Source organism: Phocoena phocoena, chromosome 1 (assembly GCF_963924675.1).
Source record: "Phocoena phocoena chromosome 1, mPhoPho1.1, whole genome shotgun sequence".
Taxonomy (NCBI): Eukaryota; Metazoa; Chordata; class Mammalia; order Artiodactyla; family Phocoenidae; genus Phocoena; species Phocoena phocoena.
The window spans coordinates 45,897,151-45,922,631 of NC_089219.1; the positions used below are offsets into that span (position 1 = coordinate 45,897,151).

The 25,481-nt window shown below is 43.6% G+C and overlaps 1 protein-coding gene and 1 non-coding gene across 3 annotated transcripts in view; one reads left to right on the forward strand and one right to left on the reverse strand.

Moving 5' to 3' along the window:
• Positions 1–22,682, forward strand: part of TTC4 (tetratricopeptide repeat domain 4) — a 38,316-nt gene extending 15,634 nt beyond the window's left edge. Inside the window, exons 6-10 of one of the 2 annotated variants that reach the window (XM_065886129.1) lie at positions 8,132–8,218; positions 9,951–10,168; positions 10,749–10,830; positions 20,437–20,519; positions 22,580–22,682. In XM_065886129.1, the coding sequence (XP_065742201.1) occupies positions 8,132–8,218; positions 9,951–10,168; positions 10,749–10,830; positions 20,437–20,519; positions 22,580–22,682 (573 nt within the window). The remainder of the gene's footprint in view (positions 1–8,131; positions 8,219–9,950; positions 10,169–10,748; positions 10,831–20,436; positions 20,520–22,579) is intronic. The other variant, XM_065886137.1, reaches the window with a different exon arrangement.
• On the reverse strand, positions 14,593–14,665 carry TRNAE-CUC (transfer RNA glutamic acid (anticodon CUC)). The gene has a single exon. It is a non-coding gene; the product is annotated as a tRNA-Glu (tRNA).
• Positions 22,683–25,481: the final 2,799 nt, after the last annotated feature.

Here is a 25,481-nt window from a genome sequence, read left to right on the forward strand (position 1 = left end):
TTTTATTTCATATAGTGTGGGCTCAGGTAACGTTGTTGGTTTCTTTTAGTATGTTTAATTAATATTGTCTGAGGGGCAGATTTATATACACTGTCTTAAAATAGGCAGGGGAAGCATTCCCCAGTGAGACATAATGTCTATCCTACAATATAATTAGGCAAAAGGGATATAACCATCTTACATAAAACCCATTTAAATATATACCAATTTATATAAACTTTCATCTCCATTCTGTCAACTTTTTTAAAAAAATTAATTATTTTTGGCTGCGTTGGGTCTTCGTTGCTGCGTGTGGGTTTTCTCTAGTTGCAGCGAGCAGGGACTACTCTTCGTTGTGGTGCGCTGGCTTCTCATTGCTGTGTCTTCTCCTGTTGCAGAGCACGGGCTCTAGGCATGCGGGCTTCAGTAGTTGAGGCTCTCGGGCACAGGCTCAGTAGTTGTGGCGCACGGGCTTAGTTGCTCCACGGCATGTGGGATCTTCCTGGACCAGGGCTCGAGCCTTTGTCCCCTGCATTGGCAGGCAGATTCTTAAGCACTACGCCACCAGGGAAGCCCTATTCTGTCATCTTTTATACCTTTAACTAGTTTCCATCAGGATCTGATCGACAAGCCTTGGTCTTAACAACAGTCCCAGAAGCTTTCTTTTCTTTTTATCCCTCAATCATTTAATCTATTTTTGTATAAAAGGCTCTGGGGTCCCCAGTGAGAGATTGAGCCAAGGCACTCAGGCCTTTTTGTCAATCTTTTAACTTGATTAATTGGCCTAATTGTTGCCCCAAGTAATAGTTGGTCAGGTATCTCAGTGTAGTTTTTTTTCTAGCCTTTTAAATAAATAAATAAATAAATATATATATATATATATATATATATATATATATATACACATACACATACACACACACGACACATAGTTTTTAAACTGGGGTAAATAGAACAGACTTGTTTGGGGCCCTTTAATGTTGGGGACCAATAGAGGGTCCCTTTGGCCCATCCAGCCTTAGGTAGTGTTGTATCAGAACCTTTTTAATCCTATTAATGTTCATTTTATTTATCCCATTTCTTAATAACCGTCTAAAGATTTCTTTATACATTTGGGATGAGACCCTTTAAAATTTCCACCTTGTTGGGAAGAAGTCTCTAGACTTTCTTTCAGTTTTTTTCTTACTTCCCTGTTAATCAACCTAATTAACATTAATTATCCTAATGTTTTTATTGGCATCTGTAAGACCCACTGAGGGGAAGCAGAGACCACAAATAAGGCTTCCCAAACTGTTTTTTTTGTTTGTTTGTTTTAAACTAAGGAGTTCTGGGAATTCCCTGGAGATCCAATGGTTAGGACTCCACGCTTTCACCGCCTAGGGCGCGGGTGCGAAGTAAGATCCTGCAAGCCATGTGGCCAAAATTAAATAAATTAAATAAACAAACTAAGGAGTTCTTAGGTTAACCATTTTACATATATATATTTTCCACCTTCTAATTTGGCTTTATCATAGGTACCAATAAAATAGCTGTTTATAATGAGAGCTCTCTAAAAAATATACCAATTTAGAATTTTCTCCAATTTAAAAGATCCATTGTCTGGCCATTAACTAGATATATCCTAATAGTGACTCAAGCCAATAAGATGCAAGAGGCGTCCCCACAGGAGAGTGCGAAGGATGCTGCCTATACAAGATCTAGAAAGTGTACTCCCAAAAAAGCATAAGAAAGTAAAGGCCTTTGTTGTACAGGCTGACGCAAATAAGGTTCAGATGACAAAAGCCCCTGAGAATTGGCACAGTCAGACAAAAGACTGCTCAGAATCCCAGTCTGTTCGATTGGTTGTGAAATGTACACCATATGTGTACCTTCCAGATGTCAGAGAACAGGCTATTAAAACACACACACACACACACACACACACACACACACACACACACCACATTGAAGAAGATCAGGTAGAACGTTTTCATCTCAAAGGCACAGGGAGAGAAATGCAAGTTCCCTCTAGAAGGGCTTTTGTTTCTTTAAGGTCAGAATTCTGCAAAGATGTTTTATCAAGCTGTCTTTCTCTAACTTAACTGCAAACACAATAAAAGAACCTCATCTTGGCCATTTTCAGGGTGAGATTTCCTTTAATTACCAATTAAGTAAGTACAAGTTTTGTATGTACAAAAACCTGGCTGGGGTGTAAGTTGGAGGCTGGCTTTCTGATGCCCCTCATTTAGAAAAGATATTAGGCCAGCCTCTCACCCAATCACACAGTCCAGATCACTCAGTATCTCTTGACTGAGCAACTTGCAGTGTCTTCGAACCAAGATGTACTTTTTCCTGTTATCTTTCAACTGGGCTCCCCCAGTATCTTTCAGCTGGGGAGCCAGATACTGGTTATATACAACCGAATAAAACTCACAGCCAATAATTGGGAGATCTGAGAACCAAGAGAGACTCACCCAAATTTGTTTGGACTCTGAGGCAGATGGGCACAAGAGGCCTCTGCTGGTACCAAGACTGCAGCTCCTTGTAGAGATCAGGTGAAGCAGAGAAGTCTGCCCTGAGTCCCTTTGTGGTCACCAAAACTGTCAACTGAAAAGAAAAAAGCACAATCTAGAAGTTGAGAATTATGTTTTATTCAGCAGAGTTACTGAGGACTTAAGCCTGGGATACAGACTCTCATATAGCTCTGAGGGACTGTTCCACATGTAGTGGAACATGAAAAGATTACTAATTAAAGAAACACACATTTCAAGTTAAAGAATTTAGCACTTTTCTATGTATGGGAAGATGTAAAAGTCTGGGCTCATTGAAATTATTCCTTTGCTATGCACCATAAATATCTAGGGCCAGTATTCTCTTTTTTCCATCCTGAATTCCCTCAGGGTGTGCTCTCAGGGGTGGCTACAGTGGCTGATGGCTTTATGACTACAACATCTTTTGTTTACTGAAATGGCAGTTGACATTCTTTGTCCACAAAATGAAAGGAAACAATGTTTAAAGAACTTTAAAAAATACATGGCAACACTCACCAAATAGGGAATATCATTAAAGAAAAATTAACAACTGAAATGAGAAATTCACTAAGGGGTTCAAGAATAGAACTTTGAAGATAGGTCAATTGTGATTACTCAGTCTGAGGAATAGAAAGAAAAAAGAACAAAGAAAGATGATGAGAGACTTATGGGATGCCATCAAGCATATCATAGGCATAATGAGAGTCCCAGGATAGAGAGAGAAAGGGGCAAAAGAATATTTGAAGAAGTAACAGCTGAAAACTTCCCAGATTGATGGAAAATAGTAAGCTACTCTCCCAAGAAGCTTAACAAACACCAAGTAGGATATACTTAAAGAAATCTGTATCCAGACACATCATAATCAAACTGTTAAAAGTCAAAGACAAGAGAATCTTAAAAGCATCAAGAGAGAAGTGACTCTTCATATATAAGAGATCCTCAATAAAATTAATAGCTGATTGCTCATCAGAAACCATGTTAGCCAAAGGGCAGTGGGATGACATGAAAAGTGCTGAAAGAAAAAGACTGTCAACCAAGAATTCTATATCCAGCAAACTTATCCTTCAGAAATGATGGAGAGGAAGAAGTAAAACTCTATTTGTAAATGATATGAGCTTATATATAGAAAATCCTAAAGAATCCACTAAACTATTGGAACTAGTAAATTAGTTCACCAAGCTGGTAGGATATGTCAGAATACACCCATCAGCTGTATTCTATACACTTTTAATGAACATTCCAAATGTGGAATTAAGAAAATTCCATTTACAATAGCATCAAAAAGAATAAAATATTCAGGAATAAATTTAACAAAAGTAGCATAAAATTTATACTTTGAAAATACAAAACATTGTTGAAAGAAATTAAACCTAAATAAATGGGAAGACATCCCATATTCTTGGATCAGATCTTTTTAAAAAAACATTTATTATTTTATTTTTGGCTGCGTTAGGTCTTAGTTGCAGCATGCAGGATCTTTGTTGGGATCGTCACTGCAGCATGCGGGATCCTCTGCTGCGGTGCATGGGCTCCTTGTGGCATGTGGGCTTCTCTCTAGTTGTGGCGTGTGGGGTCTCTAGTGGTGGCCCTTGTGCTCAGTAGTTGCAGCACGCGGGCTTAGTTGCCCCACAGCATGTGGGAACTTAGTTCTCTGACCAGGGATCAAACCCACATCCCCTGCATTGGAAGGTGGATTCTTAACCACTGGACCACCAGGGAAGTCCCTCATGGATCAGATCTTAATATTGTTAAGATGACAGTACTCCCTAAATTGGTGTACAAATTCAATGTAATCTTCCTCAAAATTTCATTTAGTTTATTTGAAGAATATTGACAAGCTGATTGTAATATTCACGTGGAAATTCAAGGGACCCAGAATAGCCAAAACAATCCTGAAAAACAAAAATAAAGTTAGAGAACTCAAAATTCCCAATTTCAAATCTTACTATAAAGCTATAGTAATAAAGACATTGTGGTACTGGTGTAAAGATAGACATATAGGTCAATATAATAGAATTGAGAGCTCAGAAATTCACATTTATATATAGATGATTTGTGACAAGGGTACCTAGACCATTTAATGGGGAAGGAATAGTCTTTTCAACAAATGATTCTGGGACAAATGGATATCCACGTGCAAAAGGATGAACTTGGACCCTACCTCACACACACACACACACACACACACACACACATTACCTCGAAATGGTTCAAAGAACTAAAACTGTAAAACTCTCAGAGGAAAACATCAGCGTAAATCTTCATGACCTTGGGTTAGGCAGTTGTTTTAGATATGACACAAAAACGCGTAAGCAACAAAAGGAAAAATAGGTAAATTGGACTTCATCAAAGGTTAAAAACTTTTGTTCTTCAAAAGACACCATTGAGAAAGTGAAAAGACCACCCACAGAATGGGAGATAATATTTGTATCATATATCTGTAAGAGACTTTTATCTAGAATATATAACGGACTCTTAACATGTCAATAATTAAAAAGACAACCCAATTATTTAAGTGGGCAAAGGATCTGACTAGATGTCACTAAATATAATACAAAAATGGCCGACAAACACATGAAAGATGCTCAACATCATTAGTCATTAAGGAAATGTAAATCAAAACCACAGTGAGATACTATTTCATACCCACTAGGATGGCCCTAATTTGTTTTTAAAGGAAGATAACAAATGATGAAGATGTGGAGAAATTGAAACCCTCATAAGTTGCTGGTGGGTATGTAAAATGGTACAGCCACTATGGAAAACAGTTTGACAGTTCCTAAAAAAATTAACCATAAAATTACCATATGACCCAGCACTTCCACTCCTAGGTATATACCCAAAAGGATTGAAACCAAATATTCAAACAAATACTTGTACGTGAATGAACATAGCAACAATATTCATAATGGCCAAAACATGGAAACAATCTAAATGTCCATCATGGTAGAGAGATGGTAGAAAAAAAGGAATAAAGTACTGTAAAAAGGAATGAAGTACCAATACATGCTACAGTGTAGACGAACCTCAAAAATACCATGCTGAGGGAAAGAAGGCAGATACAAAAGAACACATATTGTATGATTCCATGTATATGAAACATCCAAAATACATAAATCTGTAGATAGAGAAAGCACATTAGTGGTTGCCAGGGTTCGGGGGAAGGGGGAAATGTTGAGTGACTGCTTAATGGGCTTGAGATTTCTTTTTAGGGTGTTGAAAAGTCTTGGAACTAGATAGAGGTGATGGTTGCACAATAAAATGAATGTACTAAATGCCACTGGATTGTATACTTCAAAATGGTTAATTTTATGTCATGTGAATTTCACCTCAATTAAAAAAATTTTTTTAAATATATACTAACCATGAAATAAAAAATTATTGATAAATTGGACTTGGTCAAAACTGAAAATTTTCTATTCTATAAAAGACATCAATAAGAAGATTAAAAGGCAAGCCATGGAATGGGAGATCCTTGAACCACAGGGGTTTGAGTTGCACACGTCCACTTATATGCGGATATTTTTCAATAGTAAATACCACAGAACTATGTGGGTGGTTCATGGTTGGTTGAACCTGAGGATGTGGAGAAATAGAGGATACAGAGGGCCGACTATGAGTTATACATGGATTAACCCTGGTGTTGTTCAAGGGTCAACTGTATATCTAACAAAGGATTTGTATCCAGAATACATAAAGAAATCTATTCAATATGAAAAAATTTTTTAATTTTGCAAAGAAACAGACACTTCTCAAAAGATTTACAGTAGCACATAAAAATATACATAGTATCATTAGTCATGTGGGGGGAGAATGCAACTTAAACATCAGTGCGATCCCAGTTCACAAGACTGACAATACCCAATATTGGCAGAGATGTGAGGGAGCTGGAACTCTCATAAATTGTCAGTGGGATATAAACCACTTTGGAAATCAGTTTGTCAGTTTTATATTCCTATCCTATGACTCAGCAATTTTACTCCTAGGTATTTAGCTAAGAGAAATGAAAACATGTTCATAACAAGACTTGTATAAGAATGTTGGTGGCCAATTTTATTCATAATAATCCAGAAACAGCCCTTGTGTCCATCAACAGGAGAATAGATAAGCAAAGTGTGGTATATTCAAACAATGGAATATGACTTGGTAATGAAAAGAAACAGACCTATCAGTGATGGGATGGGAGGGTGATGGACTGCAAAGAGGTATGAGGGAACTTTCTAGAATGTTCTCTATCTTGATTGGAGTGTTGGGTACTCAGGGTATACATTTGTCAAAACTCATCTAACTATACACTTAAATTCTCAACAGAGTTGACTTTTTTTACGTATATAAAGGGGCAGCAAACTTCATAGTTCAGGACTCCTCTGACCTAGGGGTTATGTGGGCTTTATGCGGGCTGCAAGACCCCAAACTTCAGGTGAGACAGCAGGGAAACCACATCCTCGCACTTGCATTTGTAAGTCAAGAGGAAAAACAACATGGGACAGAATACAAGTCATCCTTAATCATCCATCTTAATCATTCTCTAATGTGGACCAGACACTGTGGTCCAGTGTAGCTCAACTGTGAAGGCAGAATTGGACATAGTTGTAGTGGTATCCATGGGTTTGATTACTCTTGGTAGTACAATCAAACTTCCTAACAGCAGAAAGGATTTTTGTAGCTCTTGGCAGACTGGATTGGAGAAGGATGGCCAAGAATTATCAGCCGTTGTCTCCTGGAAGGGTAGACTTTGTTCATAAGAAAAAGATCTGTGTTAGCCCTTGTGGGGAGGATAAGGGATGGTTGGTGCTATATTTTAGAGCAGGGCTCAGCAAACTGACCCACAGGCCAAATCCAGCCTTTGTTCTGTTTTTGTACATTCTATGAACCAAGAATGTTTTTCATACTTTTAGAGGGTTATGAACAACAAACAAAGCAACAAACAACGCTAGATAATGTTCCACAGAGACCATACATGGTCTGCAAAGCCTAAAATATTTACTGCCGTTTACAGAAAAAGTTGGCCCCTACTAATCACAATCCTGAGGGTAGGTAGGAGTACGATCACCTGGCTTTGGGTAGATTAGCAGGAAAAGGAAATCTAAATTATATTTCTGCCAGATGAAGTAGACTGGTGGTATTTTTCTCTCATGGACTGTAATTGTGCAAAAGGCAGAGCCTCTGATAAGTTGTTGGCCTGGGTTTTTCCATTGTGTTTTCCTAAACCCCAGCCATAACAGAGAAGTTTAAATGCCCCATTGGCCCTGATGTCAGTCCCTCTACCAAGAATGCCCTCTCTCTTTCATCTGGTTTCTGTCTAAACCCACCTCCTCGATGGGGCAGAATCAGTCACTCCCTTCTCTGTGTATCATAGCACTCAGTTCATACCACCAGGCTAACACGTAGACCTTTTTACATGTCTGTCCCCCTCTGGACTATGAGCTCCTTGGGTAGATTTTAACATTTTTGCTGCCACTGGTCCTGGCATCCAGATATGTGCTCCTTAAATGTTTATTGAACTGAATCCAGCCACTGGTATCCCTTGATATACAGGAGCCTGGGTTGAATAGAGACCAGAGATAGCTATTTAGGATCAGGCTGGGGTAACAAGTGGAGGCAAGTTCTCTAGAGCTGATGTATCTGAATTTCATTTTCAGCGAACTGAACAGAGGGATATAAGGAAAGCAAAGTTGAAAGAAAAGAAGGAGCAGAATCAGAATGAGGCTTTACTCCAGGCCATCATGGTGAGTTCTCAAACTCTAGGCCCTTCTGGTCTTGTGAAATCCACTAATCCTGAAGCCTGTTGGGAACGTGTCTGGGAATGCTTTACCTGAATTAATTGTACATTTTCTTTCTGCTTTTGGTGAAGCAGTGTGACAAGTCAGACCTGAGTTCAGTCAGCTCTCTCACTTGCATGCATGTATTGGTTTCAGGTAACATATACTGAATTTAGTAGCTTTTGGTTAAGCATTTTCTAATCTTCACAGTAGCCTTCTGGGGTAGGTCTTCTTGCTCCTGTTTTTGCTAGATGAGCACATAGTCTCAGGGATAGGAAGAAACCTCACACAGCTGATATGTATCAGAGCCAGGTCCTTGCTCTCAGCCCGTGTTATACTGCATCCTGAGAAAGTGAATTTTTAGGATGTAGCTCTTCTAACTATAACAACAACACAAAATTCTATCTCCCCTTCCCTCTCTTTACTGCATTTTAAATGAATGTCGTCTGATCCAAATCTTGCTTTCACAAGTCACTTTGAGCCTTGGCTGCTCAGGGGAGGTAATACTGGCTATGAGATTGCAGGGTAGGTTCTTGGTTAGGTTCTTGGTTTCATTCTTTGCCGAGTTAAATTATGTGCCTATTTAAATTACTTGTTGACTTTGAGAACATCACAGTTCTAAGATGCACTCCACTAGTTCCTCCGCACAACAAAGAATCTGTTAACACATTAACAGATTAAACAGAAGGGAATACTCCAGAGGGATTTGGTCATTTTCTAAAATGTAGAATATTGCAATGCCCAGACATTTGCATACAGACCTATTTTGGTTCTCTCCTTTAACTGTGCATCTCAGACTTCAGTGTACTTAAGAATTAATCTCAAGAGTAATATAAACAAAGCCGTATATACTACATTTTAGTGGTTTAAAGCAGAGGTCAGCAAGCTGCAGCCAGTGGCTTACAGCCCTGCCTGTTTGTGTATGTCTTACCAATGGCTGTTTTCACACTACAGTGGCAGGGTTGAGTAATATCAACAGAGACCATTTGGCCCGCAAAACCTAAAATATTTCTTATCCGCCCCTTTAAGGGAAAGTTTGCCAACCCCTGATTTAGGAGATACCATCAAGGTAATTTTGATTACATATCATTTTCCTCTTGTGTGCTAGCCTTAGGAGACTCCACACAACGTACATAGGAGGTGACTCTACTATTCAGACCTTTGATTTATCCTTGTTTCTATGAGACAATCAAGATTAAGTCAATGTGTGCATTATTTTTATTATCCCATGTCCTAGCTAAATGGAAACGTTTGCCATGTTCGTACATGCCTCTCTGCATCTTTTCTGTACCTTTGCACATGCTGTTCCTTGGCTGTTACTTGGGGTAGAATGCCCTTCCCACTCCCCTGCCCCCCGACTTTTCTGCTTTTCAAAGTCATTGTTCAAGGCCTAGCATCCCCCAGTCCCCTCCAGACCCCAGGCTGAATTAATTATTCATGGTCTGCAGTTCCACAGTTTTACTTCTTACCTTATGTTGTACTTATTACCATGTCTAGCTCATGTCTAGCGTGCTAGACAGAGACTAGCATGTGGTAGATGCCCAGTCAAGGTGAGTTAAACAAGTCTCAGGAATAATAAAGACGAATCATGTGTAGAGCTGGCTCTCAGGGAGCTCGCAGTGTTATGGTTTCCTTGTTTTAGTGAAATGAGTTTGCATCCTTCCACACATAAGGTGTGTGTTTTCTTTTTTTAACCCAGGCTAGGAACATCAGGCTAGTGTCTGAAGCTGCTGGAGAGGATGAAGATTCAGCCTCAGAAGGTCTCGGTGAGCTCATCCTGAACGGGCTCACTTCTGAGAATCTCTACGGAGCCAGGCTGAGTGTAGATGATGGGGGAAGACTGAGCTGGCCTGTGCTCTTTCTGTACCCAGAGTATGCCCAGTCAGACTTCATCTCTGCTTTTCACGAGGACTCCAGGTACTTCCTTCCCCAGGAGCCCTTTGCTATGCTTGCACGCTCTTCCCTGCTGTCTCCGCAGGATGGACAGGTGGATTTTTAGTTGTGGAGGAAAGAGAATAGTTTTAGAGGGTTTTACACAGTCTGGTTGGTATAACCTCTCTATTCCATAGCTGATTTCTCCTTTTACTAAGTAGCTTTGCAGTGACAGACTGCACTGTGTACAGTGTTTGTCAAGCGCTGGTACTTGTCTCGTGAGAGATGAAATCATTGGAGGTAGTACCTGCATAGAACTGAAGGGTATATTTATTAGAAAACGTATGTCTGGCGATTTTAACATGTGATTTCATAGGGTTGATGCTTAGAATGTGGCTGAATATAAGAATGTTGTTAATCCTGAGTCAGTTTAAAGAGAATTACTATGTCATAATAGGACAAGTGATACACACATTTTGGGCACTGCTGTCAAAATGGATTAGGCCTGCATTTCATGATTTATATACATTTTTGATATCTCTGTGAATTGGTGTCCAGGGCATGGGATGTAGGAAAACATATTATGAGTTATTGATACCCAGAAATACATGTTATATCTCCTTAGATTTATTGATCATCTAATGGTGATGTTTGGTGAAACGCCCTCTTGGGATTTAGAGCAAAAATACTGCCCTGATAATTTAGAGGTAAGAGAAGTTTTATTTTGTTCCTCTATGGGAATTGGGGTGGGGAGGAACAGGGAGTGCAGTGAGGTTTCACTGCCTTTTTAAAAAAAATCGTGGTAAAATATAAAAAACATAAAATTTACCATTTTAACCATTTTAAGTGCACAGTTCAATAGCGCTAAGTACATTCACATTGTTGTACAACCATCACCACCATCTGTCTCCGTTTTCATCATCTTAAACTGAAACTCCGTGCCCCTTAATCAATAACTCCCTATTTTCCCTTCCCCTCAGCCCATAGCATCTACCCTGCTACTTTCTGTCTCTGAATTTCTCTCTCATATAAGTGGAATCAGACAGTATTTATCCTTTTGTATCTGGCTTATTTCACTTGGTGTAATGTCTTTAGGATTCATCATGTTGAGCATGGGTCAGGATCTTATTCTTTTTCAAGGCTGAATAACATTCCGTTGTTGCAACTTAAAAAAAAAAATCACAACTTTACAGAACAAAGAATTTATCTTCTAACTATTTGAGAGTAAGATGCCAACTGATGCCCCATCACTCCTGAATACTTAAGTGTCTATTTCCTGCATAAAGTACATTTTCTTTCATGATTCCAGTCAATCATCAAAATCAGGAAATTATCTTTAACACACTCTTACCAGCTAATCCTCAGACTCCATCAGTTTTCACAGATTTTCCCCCAGTAATGTTTTTTTTTTGGCACACACTACTAATTTAAAAAAAAACTCTTTTAATTGAAGTATAGTTGATTTACAGTATTGTGTTAGCTTCAGGTGTACAGCAGTGATTCAGTTATATTTCTTCAGATTATTTTCCATTATAGGTTATTTTAAGATATTGAATATAGTTCCATGTGCTGTACAGTAAATCTTTGTTACTTATCTATTTTATGTATAGTAGTTTGTATCTGTTAATCCCATACTCCGAATTTATCCTCCCCACCCCCCACTTTGGTAACCATAAGACTGTTTTCTGTGTCTGTGAGTCTCTTTCTATTTTGTATGTAGATTTATTTGTATTAATTTTAGATACACATAATGATATCATATACTATTTGCCTTTGTCTGACTTACTTCATTAAGTATAGTATTCTCTAGGTCCATCCATGTTACTGCAAAAGGCAATATTTTATTCTTTTTAATGGCTGAGTAATACTCCATTGTGTAACTATACCACATCTTCTTAAGCCAGTCATCTGTTAATGGGCACTTGGGTTGTTTCCAGTCTTGGCTATTATAAATAGTGCTGCTGTGAACATTGGTGTGCATGTATCTTTTCGAGTTAGAGTTTTCTCTGAACATACGCCCAGGAGTGGGATTGTTGGACCATATGGTAACTCTATGTTTAGTTTTTTAAGGAACCTCCATGCTGTTTTCCATAGTGGCTGCACCAATTTACATTCCCACCAACAGTGTAGAAGGGTTCCCTTTTCTCCACACCCTTTCCAGCATTTATTATTTGTAGACTTTTTTTTTTTTTGGTGGTACACGGGCCTCCCACTGTTGTGGCATCTCCCGCTGCGGAGCACAGGCTCCAGACGCACAGGATCAGCGGCCATGGATCACGGGCCCAGCCGCTCCGCTGCATGTGAGATCTTCCTGGACCGGGGCACGAACCTGCGTCCCCTGCATCGGCAGGCAGACTCTCAACCACCGCACCACCAGGGAAGCCCTATTTGTAGACTTTTTAATGATGGGCATTCTGACTGAGGTGTGGTGATACCTCATTGTGGTTTTTGATTTGCATTTCTTTAATACTTAACGATGTTGAGCATCTTTTCATGTCCCTGTTGACCATCTGTATGTCTTCTTTGGAGAAATGTCTATTTGGGTCTTCTGCCTGTTTTTGATTGGGTTTGATACTGAGCTGTATGAGCTGTTTGTATATTTTGGATATTAACCCCTTGTCAGTTGTATCATTTGCAGATATTTTCTCCCATTCTATAGGTTGTCTTTTCATTTTGTTGATGGTTTCCTTTGCTGTGAAAAAGCTTTTAAGTTTGATTAGGTCCCATTTGTTTATTTTTGGTTTTATATTTTGGCCTTGGGAGACTTAAGAAAATATTGCTACGATTTGTGTCAGATAATGTTTTGCCTGTGTTCTCTTCTAGGAGTTTTATGGTGTCATGTTTTATATTTAGATCTGAAAACCATTTTGGGTTTATTTTTGTATATGATGTGAGGGAATGTTCTAATTTCATTGGTTTACATGTAGCTTTCCTCGACACTATTTGCTGAAGAAACTATCTTCTCCATTGTATATTCTTGCATCCTTTGTTGTAGATTAATTGACTGTAGGTGTGTGGGTTTATTTCTGGACTCTCTGTTCTGTTCCATTAAGCTCTATGTCTGTTTTTGTGCCAGTACAATGCTGTTTTTATTTATTTATTTATTTTGCGGTACGCGGGCCTCTCACTGTTGTGGCCTCTCCCATTGCGGAGCACAGGCTCCGGACGCGCAGGCTCAGCGGCCATGGCTCACGGGCCCAGCCGCTCCGCGGCATGTGGGATCCTCCCGGACCGGGGCACGAACCCGTGTCCCCTGCATCGGCAGGGAGACTCTCAACCACTGCGCCACCAGGGAAGCCCACAATGCTGTTTTTTGTGTTGTTTTGTTTTATTTTTGGCTGTGTTGGGTCTTCATTGCTGCGCACAGGCATTCTCTAGGTGTGTTGAGCGGGGGCTACTCTTCCTTGCAGTGCGTGGGCTTCTCATTGCAGTGGCTTCTCTTGTTGCGGAACATGGGCTCTAGGTGCACAGCCTTCAGTAGTTGTGGCACGGGCTCAGTAGTGTGGCTCACAGGCTCTAGAGCGCAGGCTCAGTAGTTGTGGTGCACGGGCTTAGTTGCTCTGCGGCATGTGGGATCTTCCCGGACCAGGGCTTGAACCCTTGTCCCCTGCATTGGCAGGCGGATTCTTTTTTTTTTTAATTTTTAAAATTATTTATTTATTTATTTTTGGCTGCATTGGGTCTTTGTTGCTGCACGTGGGGTTTCTCTAGTTGTGGCGAGCGAGGCTATTCTTTGTTGCAGTACATGGGCTTCTCATTGCAGTGGCTTCTCTTCTTGCAGAGATCAGGCTCTAGGCATGCAGGCTTCAGTAGTTGTGGCACGCAGGCTCAGTAGTTGTGGCACATGGGCTTAGTTGCTCCATGGCATGTGGGATCTTCCTGGACCAGGGCTCGAACCTGTGTCCCTTGCATTGGCAGGTGGATTCTTAACCTCTGTGCCACCAGGGAAGTCCCAAACAGGCAGATTCTTAACCACTGCACCACCAGGGAAGTCCAGCATGCTGTTTTGATTACTGTGGCTCTGTGGCATAGACTGAAATCTGGAAGGGTTACTCCTCCAGCTTTCTTCTTTTTCCTCAGAATTGCTTTGGTAATTCTTAGTCTTTTGTGATTCCATATAAATTTTAGGATTATTCTGGTTCTGTGAAAAATGTCATGGGTCCTTATTTTAGCACTTTACATATATATATATATATATATATATATACACACACACACACATATATATATATACACATATATATATATGTGTATATATATATATATATACGTATATATATATATATGTATATATATATATATATATATATATATATATATATATATATATATATATATTTGGTTGCACCAGGTCTTAGTTGCAGCAGGCAGGCTCCTTAGTTGTGGCTCACTGGCTCCTTAGTTGCAGCTTGCGGGCTTCTTAGTTGTGGCACGCGAACTGTTAGTTGCACTAAGCATGTGGGATCTAGTTCCCTGACCAGGGTTTGAACCTGGGTTCCCTGCATTGAGAGTGCAGAGTCTTAACCACTGAGCCACCAGGGAAGTCCCAGTCATGGGTATTTTGATAGGGATTGCATTAAATGAGTAGATTGCTTTTGGTAGCATGGACATTTTAACAATATTCTTTCAATCCAAGAGCATGGAATATATTTCCATTTCTTTGAATCTTCAATTTCCTTTATCAGTGTTTTATAGTTTTCAGCATATTGGTCTTTCACCTCCTTGCTTATGTTTATTCCTAGGTGTTCTATTTTATTTTTTGATGTGATTTTAAATGGGATTTTTTAAACTTATATTTCATTGTTAGTGTAAAGAAATGCAACAGATTTTTGTATATTAATCTTGTATCCTGCTACATTGCTGAATTCATTTATTAATTCTAATAGTTTTTGTGTGGAGACTTTAGGGTTCTCTATATAGAGTATCATGTCATTTGCAAGTAGTTTTACCTCTTCCCTTCCAATTTGGATACCTTTTCTTTCTTTTTCTTATCTGATTGCTGTGGCTAAGACTTCCAATACTATGTTGAATAGAAGTGGTGAGAGTGGGCATCCTTGTCTTATTCCAAAATTTAGTGGGAAGGCTTTCAGCTTTTCACCATTGAGTATTACATTGGCTGTGAGTTTGTCATAAATGGCTTTTATCATGTTGAGATATGTACCTACTTTGATGAGTAGGTATAGAGGGAACATTATCATGAATGGATGTTGAATTTTGTTAAATGCTTTTCTGGTGTCTATTGAGATGATCACATGGTTTTTGTCTTCCTTTTGTTAGTGTGCTGTATCACATTGATTTGCATACGTTGAATCATCCTTGTGGCCCTGGAATGAATCCAACTTGATCATGGTGTATGATCCTTTTTATGTTGTTGGATTTGGTTTGCTAATATTTTGTAGAGGATTTTTGCATCTGTATTCATCAAAGATACTGGACTGTAATTTTCTTGCAGTCTTTGTCTGGTTTTGGTATCATGGTGATGGTGGCTTCATAGAATGAATTTGGGAGTTTTCCCTCCTCTAAAAGTTTTTGAAATAGTTTGAGAAGGATAGGTGTAAGTTCTTTGTTTGTTTGGTAGAATTTGCTAATGAAGCTGTCTGGTCCTAGACTTGTGTTTGCAGGGAGATTTTTTAATTAACATTCTATTTCATTTCTAGTGATTGGTCTGTTCAAATTATGTTTCTTCTTGACTCAGTTTTGGCAGGCTGTATGTTTCTAGGAACTTGTTCATTTCATCTAGGTTGTCCGATTTGTTGGCATATAACTGTTCATAGTAAACTCTTATGATTTTTTCTAGTTCTGTGGTATCAGTTGTTATTTCTCCTCTTTCATTTCTCATTTTGTTTAATTAGGTCCTTTCTTTTCTTGTTGAGCCTGGCTAGAAGTATGCTGATTTTGTTTATCTTTTCAAAAGCCAGCTCTTGCTTTTATTGCTCTTTTCTATTGTTTTTTTTTTTTTTTTTTTACGGTACGCGGGCCTCTCACTGTTGTGGCCTCTCCCATTGTGGAGCACAGGCTGCAGACGCGCAGGCTCAGCAGCCATGGCTCACGGCCCAGCCGCTCCGCGGCATGTGGGATCCTCCCGGACCGGGGCACAAACCCGCGTCCCCTGCATCGGCAGGCAGACTCTCAACCACTGTGCCACCAGGGAAGCCCCCAAATACATTTTTGATCCTCTTTTCTCTCTCTCCTCCTTCTGGAACTTCTATTATGTGTAGGTTGGCACGCTTTATATTAGCCCATAGATCTCATATGTTGCTTTCATTTTTTTTTTTCTTGTTTGTCTTTCTATCTGCTGTTCTGATTGGGTAGTTTCCATTATTCTCTCTTCCAGATCACTTATTTGTTCTTCTGTGTCATTTAGTCTGTTATCCATTACTTCTAGATCGGTTTTTATCTCGGCAATTGAATTGTCTAATTTTGATTGGTTCGTCTTTATAGTTTCTAGTTCCTTTTTACAGTGATCTGCATTTCTATCGATAATCTTTCTTAATTCCTTTAGCATTTTTTTTTTTTGCGGTATGCAGGCTTCTCACTGTTGTGGCCTCTCCCGTTGCGGAGCACAGGCTCCGGACCCGCAGGCTCAGCAGCCATGGCTCATGGGCCCAGCTGCCCCGTGGCATGTGGGATCTTCCCGGACCGGGCCACGAACCCGTGTCCCCTGCATCGGCAGGCGGACTCTCAAACCACTGCGCCACCAGGGAAGCCCCTCCTTCAGCATTTTTATTACTTCCTTTTTGAACTTGGGGTCTTATAGACTGGTGAGGTCTGTTTCATTATTTGTTCTTTCAGGGGATTTCTCCTGTTCTTTTAATTGGGAGTGGTTCCTCTGGTTTTTCATTTTACTTAACTTTCACTGTTTCTATGAATTTAGGAAAACAGTTATCTGTTGTGGTCTTAAAAGGGCGTTTTTATGTAGGAGTGTCCCTGCATAGGCTGTGTGTCCAATATTTTTGGTGTGAGGGCTGGTTTTGGTATGGATGCCGGCCACGTCTTTCATCAGAGTGTGCTGGCTGTTATCCCCTTGATAGGGAGTGTGATTGGTGTTGCGGTGTCCAGAGCCTGTGTTGGATGTGAGGTGGGGCCTCCTCTTTGCTCCATGGCCTGTCAGGGGCGGGGTCTGCTCCTCCGTTGTTGGAGTAGAAGCCATGACGGTCAGGTTCAGGCTTTGTTGCCCTTGAGTGTGTGCCCTGCCCCAAGGGAGGTGGTTGCTGAAGCAGGTGAGGCCCGTGTACTCACAGAGGACTTGTGCACTACCTGTGTAAGCATCCGTGATTCACTCAGAAGCAGCCCAAGGTCACGTCCCTTTCTCCACTTTGTTCGTCCCAGATCTAGTGCAAGACTGTGGTGTGGAGTAGGCTGTAGTGGGGGTCAGGGCATTGTGGTTGCAGGAATTGAGGTGGCCGTGCTGCCACCTGGGACCTGGGGTTGCCTCTGTGGCAGAGCTCTCCCGGCACCTGGCCACTCCAGATCTGATGCTAAGGTGCAGTGTGGAGTGGGCAGAACTAGGGTGCTCCCACCGGGAAACCATCACTGCATACTCCCACCCAGGGCCTGCCTGAGTGCCCAAGATTCAGCGCCTAGCCACTGTGTGTTCTTGTGGCACTGCCCGGTGTGCGCACTGACAATGTCTGCTGCAGCTAGACTTGCTGCCGCTGTTCGGATGCTGACATTGGGTTTTGCAGCTACCCCAAATCACATCTCAGGCCTTCCAGGCTGTCTCTGTAGCTAGATTGAGTCCTCTCCCAGGATCTGCCTGCCTGAGATTCAGTGCTTAGCCGCTGTGTGTTCTTGTGGTGCCGCTTGGTGTGTGCACTGACGGTGTCTGCTTGGTTTGGCCCGCCACCCTGGTGCGTACAGACAGTGGTCTCCATTGTTGTGCTCAGATTACACCCCAAGCACCCTGGTCTGTCTCTGCGCAGCTAGACCGAATCTTTGCCGTGATCTCACACCAGGCTGTGGTGTGGAGTGAGTGTGGCTGAGGCACTGGCCCCTTTGGATTGGGAAGTGCAGCGAGGCAGCAGCCTCAAGTGCAGGTCTCTCTCCACCCTGATTGTTAGCAAGCCAGCACACGCGCATTCCTCTTGAGTAGAGTCTAGGCTTCTCCAGCCCCTCTATCTGTGTCAGCGGATTTCCCAGCAGTCAAGGGGGCTTCCCAGGGTGAGGATCCATCCATGTGGACCTTCTCTTCCTTACAGAGCACTCCCAGGGGTGCCAGTCCCAGCCTGATGCTTTTTTTTCCTCTGTCCTATCTAATCACATGGAGATCTTTCTTGCTGCTTTGGTTGTATAGGAAATCTTCTGCCAGTTTCCAGTTAGTTTTCTGTGAGAATTGTTCCACATGTAGATGTATTTTCGATGTTTGTGGGGGGAGGTGAGCTCCACGTCCTCCTGTTGCGCCGTCTTGATCCCCCTCTGCCTATCCCCAGCTATGTTCTTTATAGCAAAAGGAATCCCACATTGTATTGTATCTAGTGCTCATGTCCCTTTAGTCTCCTTCACCCTATGGAAGACTTTCTCAGTCTTCCGTCAGCTTCCTTGATCTTACCACTTTTTTTTTTTTTTTGCGGTACGCAGGCCTCTCACTGCTGTGGCCACTCCCGTCGCGGAGCACAGACTCCAGACGCGCAGGCTCAGCGGCCATGGCTCACGGGCCCAGCCGCTCCGCGGCATGTGGGATCTTCCTGGACCGGGGCACGAACCCATGTCCCCTGCATCGGCAGGCAGACTCTCAACCACTGTGCCACCAGGGAAGCCCGATCTTACCACTTTTGAAGATTACAAACTAGTTATTTTGTGGAAAGTCCATCAGTGTGTTTCCTTGTGACCATGACCTGGATTATGTATATTTGACTGGAATATCACAGAAGCAATGCTGTATTCTTGTTGCATCCCATCAGGTGCACATAATTTCAAATGTCCCATTACTGATGGTGTTCACCTTAGTCCCCTGATTGAGGTAGGGGTTTGCCAATCTTCTCTGCTGTAAAGTTACTCTTTTCCCCTTTGTAATTAGTATTTTATAGGGAGGTACTTTGAAATGATACAGATATCTTATTCATCAAACCATCAACATAATCATTTATATCAGTGGATTTATGGTTTCTTACTTTATTCATTGAGTTATAATCTATGACTGTGGTTATGTTATGCTCAAATTTTCTCAGATTTAGTCAGTGGGAATGCCTTCAAATTTGCTTCTGTGTCCTTTTGACTTGTCTCCATTTTTAGAGCACTTCTTGCTTTCTGTCACAAGATGTTCAAGGCTCAAATTGTGCTTTCCTTGCCTTAGCTCTAGAATCAGCCATTTTTCCCAAGGAGGGCCTGGCTCTTTTTGGTGGAAAATGATATTAGAAGTCAAGTAGTAGGTGTATTCATAAGTACAGGGGTGAGGGGAAGGAGGGTGCTCACTGCTTCAATGCTGTGTATGTGTGTGTATGAGCTCTCACTGGTATCTCCAGTTCTAATCCAACACTATCTCTTTCTATATCTCTTTCTATATTTTTAACAGTAACTTCTATTATTCTTAATATATTATTTATTTGTATTTAATCCCCCTCCTGTCACCACCAGTGTCCCCTCTCCCTTGGGGAACCTTCCTCACCTCACTTGGATTCCTGACTCCCCCCCATCAGGCTGCTGCCCCAGCCCAGTGCCCTCCTCATCCTACATGCACTCTGTCACCCCACGCTGCTTAACCAGCCTGCATGAATCTCTTCCTCATCCTGCGTGGGTCCTCACTCCCTTCAGCAGGCCACCTCCTGCCATGAGTGGCTGCCCTTCTCACCCTGCTTAGCTGGCCAGTCCGCAATGAGGATGCCTATCTCCACTGGCCGGTCTCTGATACCCCTCACCCCCCAGCATCCCTCCTATGCAGATGTCTTCCTCAACCTACTTGGGCTTTGACACCTGCACAGGGCTGTCCCCTGCATGGACATCTCTCTTCCCCTGCTCTGGGCCACTAGTGCTTTCTTTTCCCACACCTAATGGCTGTTGCACAGAATTGTTAGGGAAGGGAAGGCTCATAGGCCTGGACTTTCAGTCTTGGCTCCTCTGTTTACTAGCTGGGTTTAGTCAGTAAGTTATTTCCCCTCTGTGAGCCTTGGTCCTGTCTTTGGAAAATGGAGCCAGTAATATCTTTCTTAGTGTCGTGGGAGAGGACTGAGTGCTTTATACTCCACGACTCTCTAAGGGAGGCATTCAGCTAATAACAGTTGCATGTCTTTAACGTTTCCCCAGACTTGGCCTCAGCATGCCTAGTGCTGCTGAAGCCCTTTATTTGTATCTGACTCCTGCTCCCGTTCATCCTGCAGGTCTACTTTGAGGATGGCGACAGGTCAGAACTGTACCGGGTGCCTCCCAACAGCACCCTGCTGCAGGTGCTGCAGCACCCCAGGTGAGTCACCGTCACGGGGCTGCGCAGACCCAGAAGGATGCTCAGGTACCATCCCCGGGATACAGCCAGGTTTTCGTTCCACCACCGAGTGTTTGCCTTGTGCTCCTCTCCCTTCTGCCCTGGATACAAAACTGTGTGAGACAGCGACCACAGAGACTGTCCTGGACCATCGGCCAAACAGGTTGCAGTGTGATGACTCAACCCATTGCACTGCAGCCATGACGTCCTCAGGGAGAGGTCAGTGGGGCTGCTTGAGAAAGAAGCAGCTGCCTGGCTTTTGTACCAAAAACAGCTGGGATGGCCCTCCTATTCCTGATTGTGCCTGTGTCCCCTGACATCGCCACATGGAAAGAGCATTGGCTCTTGAAGTCAGACACTGTCATTTAGTGGCTCTTTGGCTCTGAGCACGTACTGCCTCCCTGGGGCTGTTTCCTCATCTCTAAAATGGGGATAATAGCTGTTGCCTACATGTTTCTCAGGTATTTGAGAGAGTAGGAGTCACAGCTCTGATGGACTAAGGGGCAGTCTTGCTGTGCGAGGGCACCTTTGTTAGTCGCAGCGGCAGCCAGCTGGATTTGGCAGTTGTCTCTTCAGCTTTGGGATGTTCCTGGACTATAAGGGAATGCCCTCAGTAGCTTTGTAAGGTGACTCTTGGGCTACTTTTCCCTAAGCTGTGAGCGAAGCAAATGTCTTGCATCTACGCTAAAAGAGCTAGGGCAACGAGGGTGGTTGGGCGTGGTAGGAAATGAGGCTGGAGGACCAGGTTAGGGCCGTGTGCAACAGCCTTGGATGCCCTGAGGAGCACGAACTCTGTCCTGATGGTGGTGTATGGTGCCCCAGGGGGTGTTCAGGTGAAATTTACCAAGGAATGTACAGAGCTTGTGTACTCTTCGGTGGTGAAGGCTGAATAGAGGGTTCATTGGAGAGAAGTGTAGGAGGCACGTTGGGATGGGAGTTGGTGATGTGCTGACTGACTTGGTGTGGGTGTCCAGCTGGCCTTGATGCTTCTGCTTCGGCCTGGCAGGCAGGCGGTGAAGGTTTCTTCAGATATGATCCATGACTTCTCTTGGAAGCACTTTTTTCTGGCCCTAAGTCTCCCTTCTAGTTTAGAGACAAATTTTTAGCTGTTCATTTTCTCAGTTGTTAGATTACCCAGAATTCTTTAAAGGCCCAAGGTCTACTCTACCCCGTCTTCCAGAAAATGGGGGAGAAATCTAAACAGAAAGCAGACTGATTTGTGGAGGAAAACCAGTTTCATGCTTCTCAGAAAGTGTAAATGCATTGGAAATGATTATTTTTTAAATGACTAACATAGGCAGGAGGCTTAGCACGGGTGACTGGCAACTTCAGACCCTGAACTGGGTGCTGGGCCAAGCTACAGGCTCCTGTGCCCATACCCAACTCCATGGGGTGCTGCTAACACCCCTGGACCCGGGAGGCTAAGGCCTTGCCTAGCCTGCCCACTCCATTGCTTTATGCCCAACAGCTGCAAACGCTCTAGTGACCCGCACCTCCCGGCTTTTGCTTCCCCATGCCCCGTCTCTACCCCTTTTTCAGTTAACGCAAGCTGAGACATGGCAGCTTCCCGGAAGCCTTTCCTGATTCCCCTTTCCCATAGAGGGAATCACGTCCCTTGGGCTAACACCATACCTCACAGATGCTTCGACAGTTGTGCCTTGCTGTCATTATTTATCTCCCTCCCCCCAGAGAGGGACGGTGAATTTTGTTTTTTGTTTAATGTGTGTTTTCAGCAAGGGGCCTGGCTTACCCTGGGCACTCACTGTTGAATGAAGGACTGAAAGCGTGTTCTTGTTTTATTTCACGTTTAGCCATAGACATACATGATGCTATAGGACTTGCCCAAAGGTTCTCGCTAGGTTCTAAGGGAGAGAGGGTCATGCTAATTTGCAGACTTATAAACAACCAGACAAATAAATATGCTGAACTTGCATTTTAATGTTGACTCATATCTAAAGGTTCACCTTGACTTGTTGGGAAGGTCCATGGATGATTAAGATTGCAATTCAATTAACCCCTCTCTTTTATTGTGTTCACTGCAGGTACTTTGTAAAAGCCCTGACACCAGCATTTTTGGTCTGTGTAGGATCCTCTGCTTTTTGCAGGAATTATCTCCGGGGGAGAAAGGTGCGCCAGGTAAAGTGACTGGGCCATGCTGTGAGAGCCAGGCCCCCTGGACCTCCTCCTCCCTCCTGCTCCTCAGCCTGGGGTCTAGCACACTTGAATCAGCAGGACCTACTCCTAGAATCCAGCGGTTTATTTCTGTCACTCTGGGGACAGGCATTCCCTGCATTGTGGTTGGGAAGGAGCTGCCGACTTCCTGAACTGCAGCCTCTCTGGTCAGAGTGCTGAGCTCCAGCTGGTCTTCACTCATCTCTCTTGGTACAAAACTCCGTGCCTTGGTCATGACATCCTTGGACTCACTGTGAGCTGTGTTACCCACCAGCCTCCATCTCTGACCTGAGGAACTCACTGGTCTGTGGACGCTGACTCACAATCCAGTGACGTGGTTCTGAACCTTTGTGGAGTCAGGCCTTAGAGAAGCTGTGGCTCACACTGCAGACATACACAAACCATGCGTGTAATTGTAAGGTATCGGAGCTGAGAGACTCGGGCCTCCCGTGACTTCACGAGCACAGACGGCTGCTCTGTGGAGACGCTGTAGATCCCTTGGGGTGAGATGGGGCCAGGAAAGCCAGGTCCTGTTTCTGTATCTATAAAGACCTACAAACTGGGGTCCTCCAGAACCACTAAAATGTTTGTCACTTTTCCTGATCTTGGCAGTATGGAGAACTGTGACATACTTGGACAGTATGTCACAGTTTTTACATTTCAGAATTTTATGCCTTTTAAACTGGGAAATCTTTTTGTATGTTGAGTCACTGTCATACGTTGTATTTTTGTCTGTAGCTTTTCGCTTCCTCCTCCCTAGAGGATTTTATGTGCCCTTACCTTGCGTTGCCCACCCCGTCCCCCAGCGAAGAGTGTACTTCCCTGCTCCTGATGCAAAGGGATGTGAGTGGACATGTCCAGACCGAGCTTACAGAGCATCACGTGGTAGGCTTTTGCTCTTTTCCCTCTGCTGTGGGAACATAGTTCCCAGAGAGGGGCTGTTCCTTTAGCCTGGGTGTCAGATGCTAAGACACATGGAGCAGAGCTGAAGCAGCTGGCCTGCAGCCATTGACTGTAACATGAATGAGAAATAAATGTTTGTTTATTGTACGGTCACAAGTATACACACCTTGAGAACGATGCCTATGTGACCATCGTCCCCGTCACCCAGCCCTTTCGTAAGACTCCCGGCAGTCAAGTCCTCAGTCGTTTCTGCTCCACCTTCTCTTCAGTCCCTGCCGCAGCTCCAGCTGGGGTGGGACACAGGCAGAAAGGGGAGAAAAGGGACTTAGGATGGCGAGCTGTGAGACCAGAGGTAGGATCCTGGTGCTGCTGACTTGCTGTGACTGTGAGTGAGGGACGGCCACGTGGAGAATGGTCCCTGTTCCCCCCTCACAGGCATGTCTGAGGCCCTGCTGTGCAGATACCATGTGCAAAGTGCTCAGTGCAGTGCCTGGCACATAATTACTAATAACCAACTCTTAACTCAGTGAAACTATACGCAGGGGCACATCCATGCACACCTGTAGCACTTAGACCAGTGATTCTCAACCAGAGCAGCTTTGCATCCTGGGGGGACATTTGCCAATATCTAGAGACATTTTTGGTTGTCACAACTTGGTGGAATGCTAGTGGGTGGAGGCCAGGGACGCTGCTAAACATCCTGCAGTGCACAGGACAGCCCTCAGCAAAGATATCTGGCCCAAATTGTCACTAGTGCTTAATGAGAAAGGCTGCACTTAGAGAAATGCTGCACTAAACCTTCCAGAAGGTAAGCTCTCAGTGGGCAGGGGCCAGATGAGGGGCTGGTCTGACTGCCCAGGCCTGACATACAGTGGGAACTCAGTGAGTGTGTGCCGATGAGTGGATGGAAGAATGAAGGAACTAATGAATGAAAAGAAATTAGCCAGAGTCCTGTCCCAAGGCCCCACTTGCATACACACAAGCACTAGTAAAGGCATTCCCAAGCTCACACCCAATGTGGCCACCTTACACCTCTTCCAGGAAGGCTCCTGGCCTCCCAGTCCATGGCTGTGCCTCCTCTGACTTCTGCCATCCTCTAAGGGTCGCCAGGTGAGTGAACCCAGTTCGGACTTAGGAGTGACCTACAGAAGTTAGGATGAGAACCTGGCTGGCGTGAGGAGCAGGGGGCCCCTTGAGCCCCACCTGCCTGGCGTGTGTGCCCACACCCCCTTCCAGAGCACAAGGCCTCACCCAGCCTTGCCCCACTGCAGTGGCTATGATGGTGGGCAGCGCAGGCCAGCTGAGCACAGCCAGGAGTGTGGGGGAAGGGCCCTAGGCACTCCCCTTCCTCAGCGGCGGAGCCTGCGGGGGTTGGGGGACAGGTGGCCCTCATGTGAAGCGGATGCGTGCAGTGGGACCTGTGGGCCTGGCCTTCACCTGCTGCCTCCCCGGCCACCTGCCTATGCCTGGGATTCCAGCAGAGCCTAATCAGAGCTCCCCACAAGTTCTTAACCCCTCGCCAACTCATTTTACAGATGAGGAAACTTAGGCCCAGAGGAGGGACAAGGAACCAGCATCCTTGGCATCCCCGACTTGAGGCAGAGCCTTTCCCACCATCCCAGGGCCCCTCCTTCCCACAAGACTAGAGTGTGGCCCTTCCCAGGGCCAGGGGTCAGGGATGGAGGTGAGACCCCCCACACCCTGTCTGGTTACCTCTGTGGAATTAGGGTGGAAGCTGGAGCACTGGGTGGAGGAACAAAGCCCTCTTAAGCCAACCCTGATGAAACACACTGCTGGCAGTTGCCCAAGGGCAGGCAGAGACATGATGGCCATCAATATGGAGTGCAAGCACTGCAAACCATGTACCTG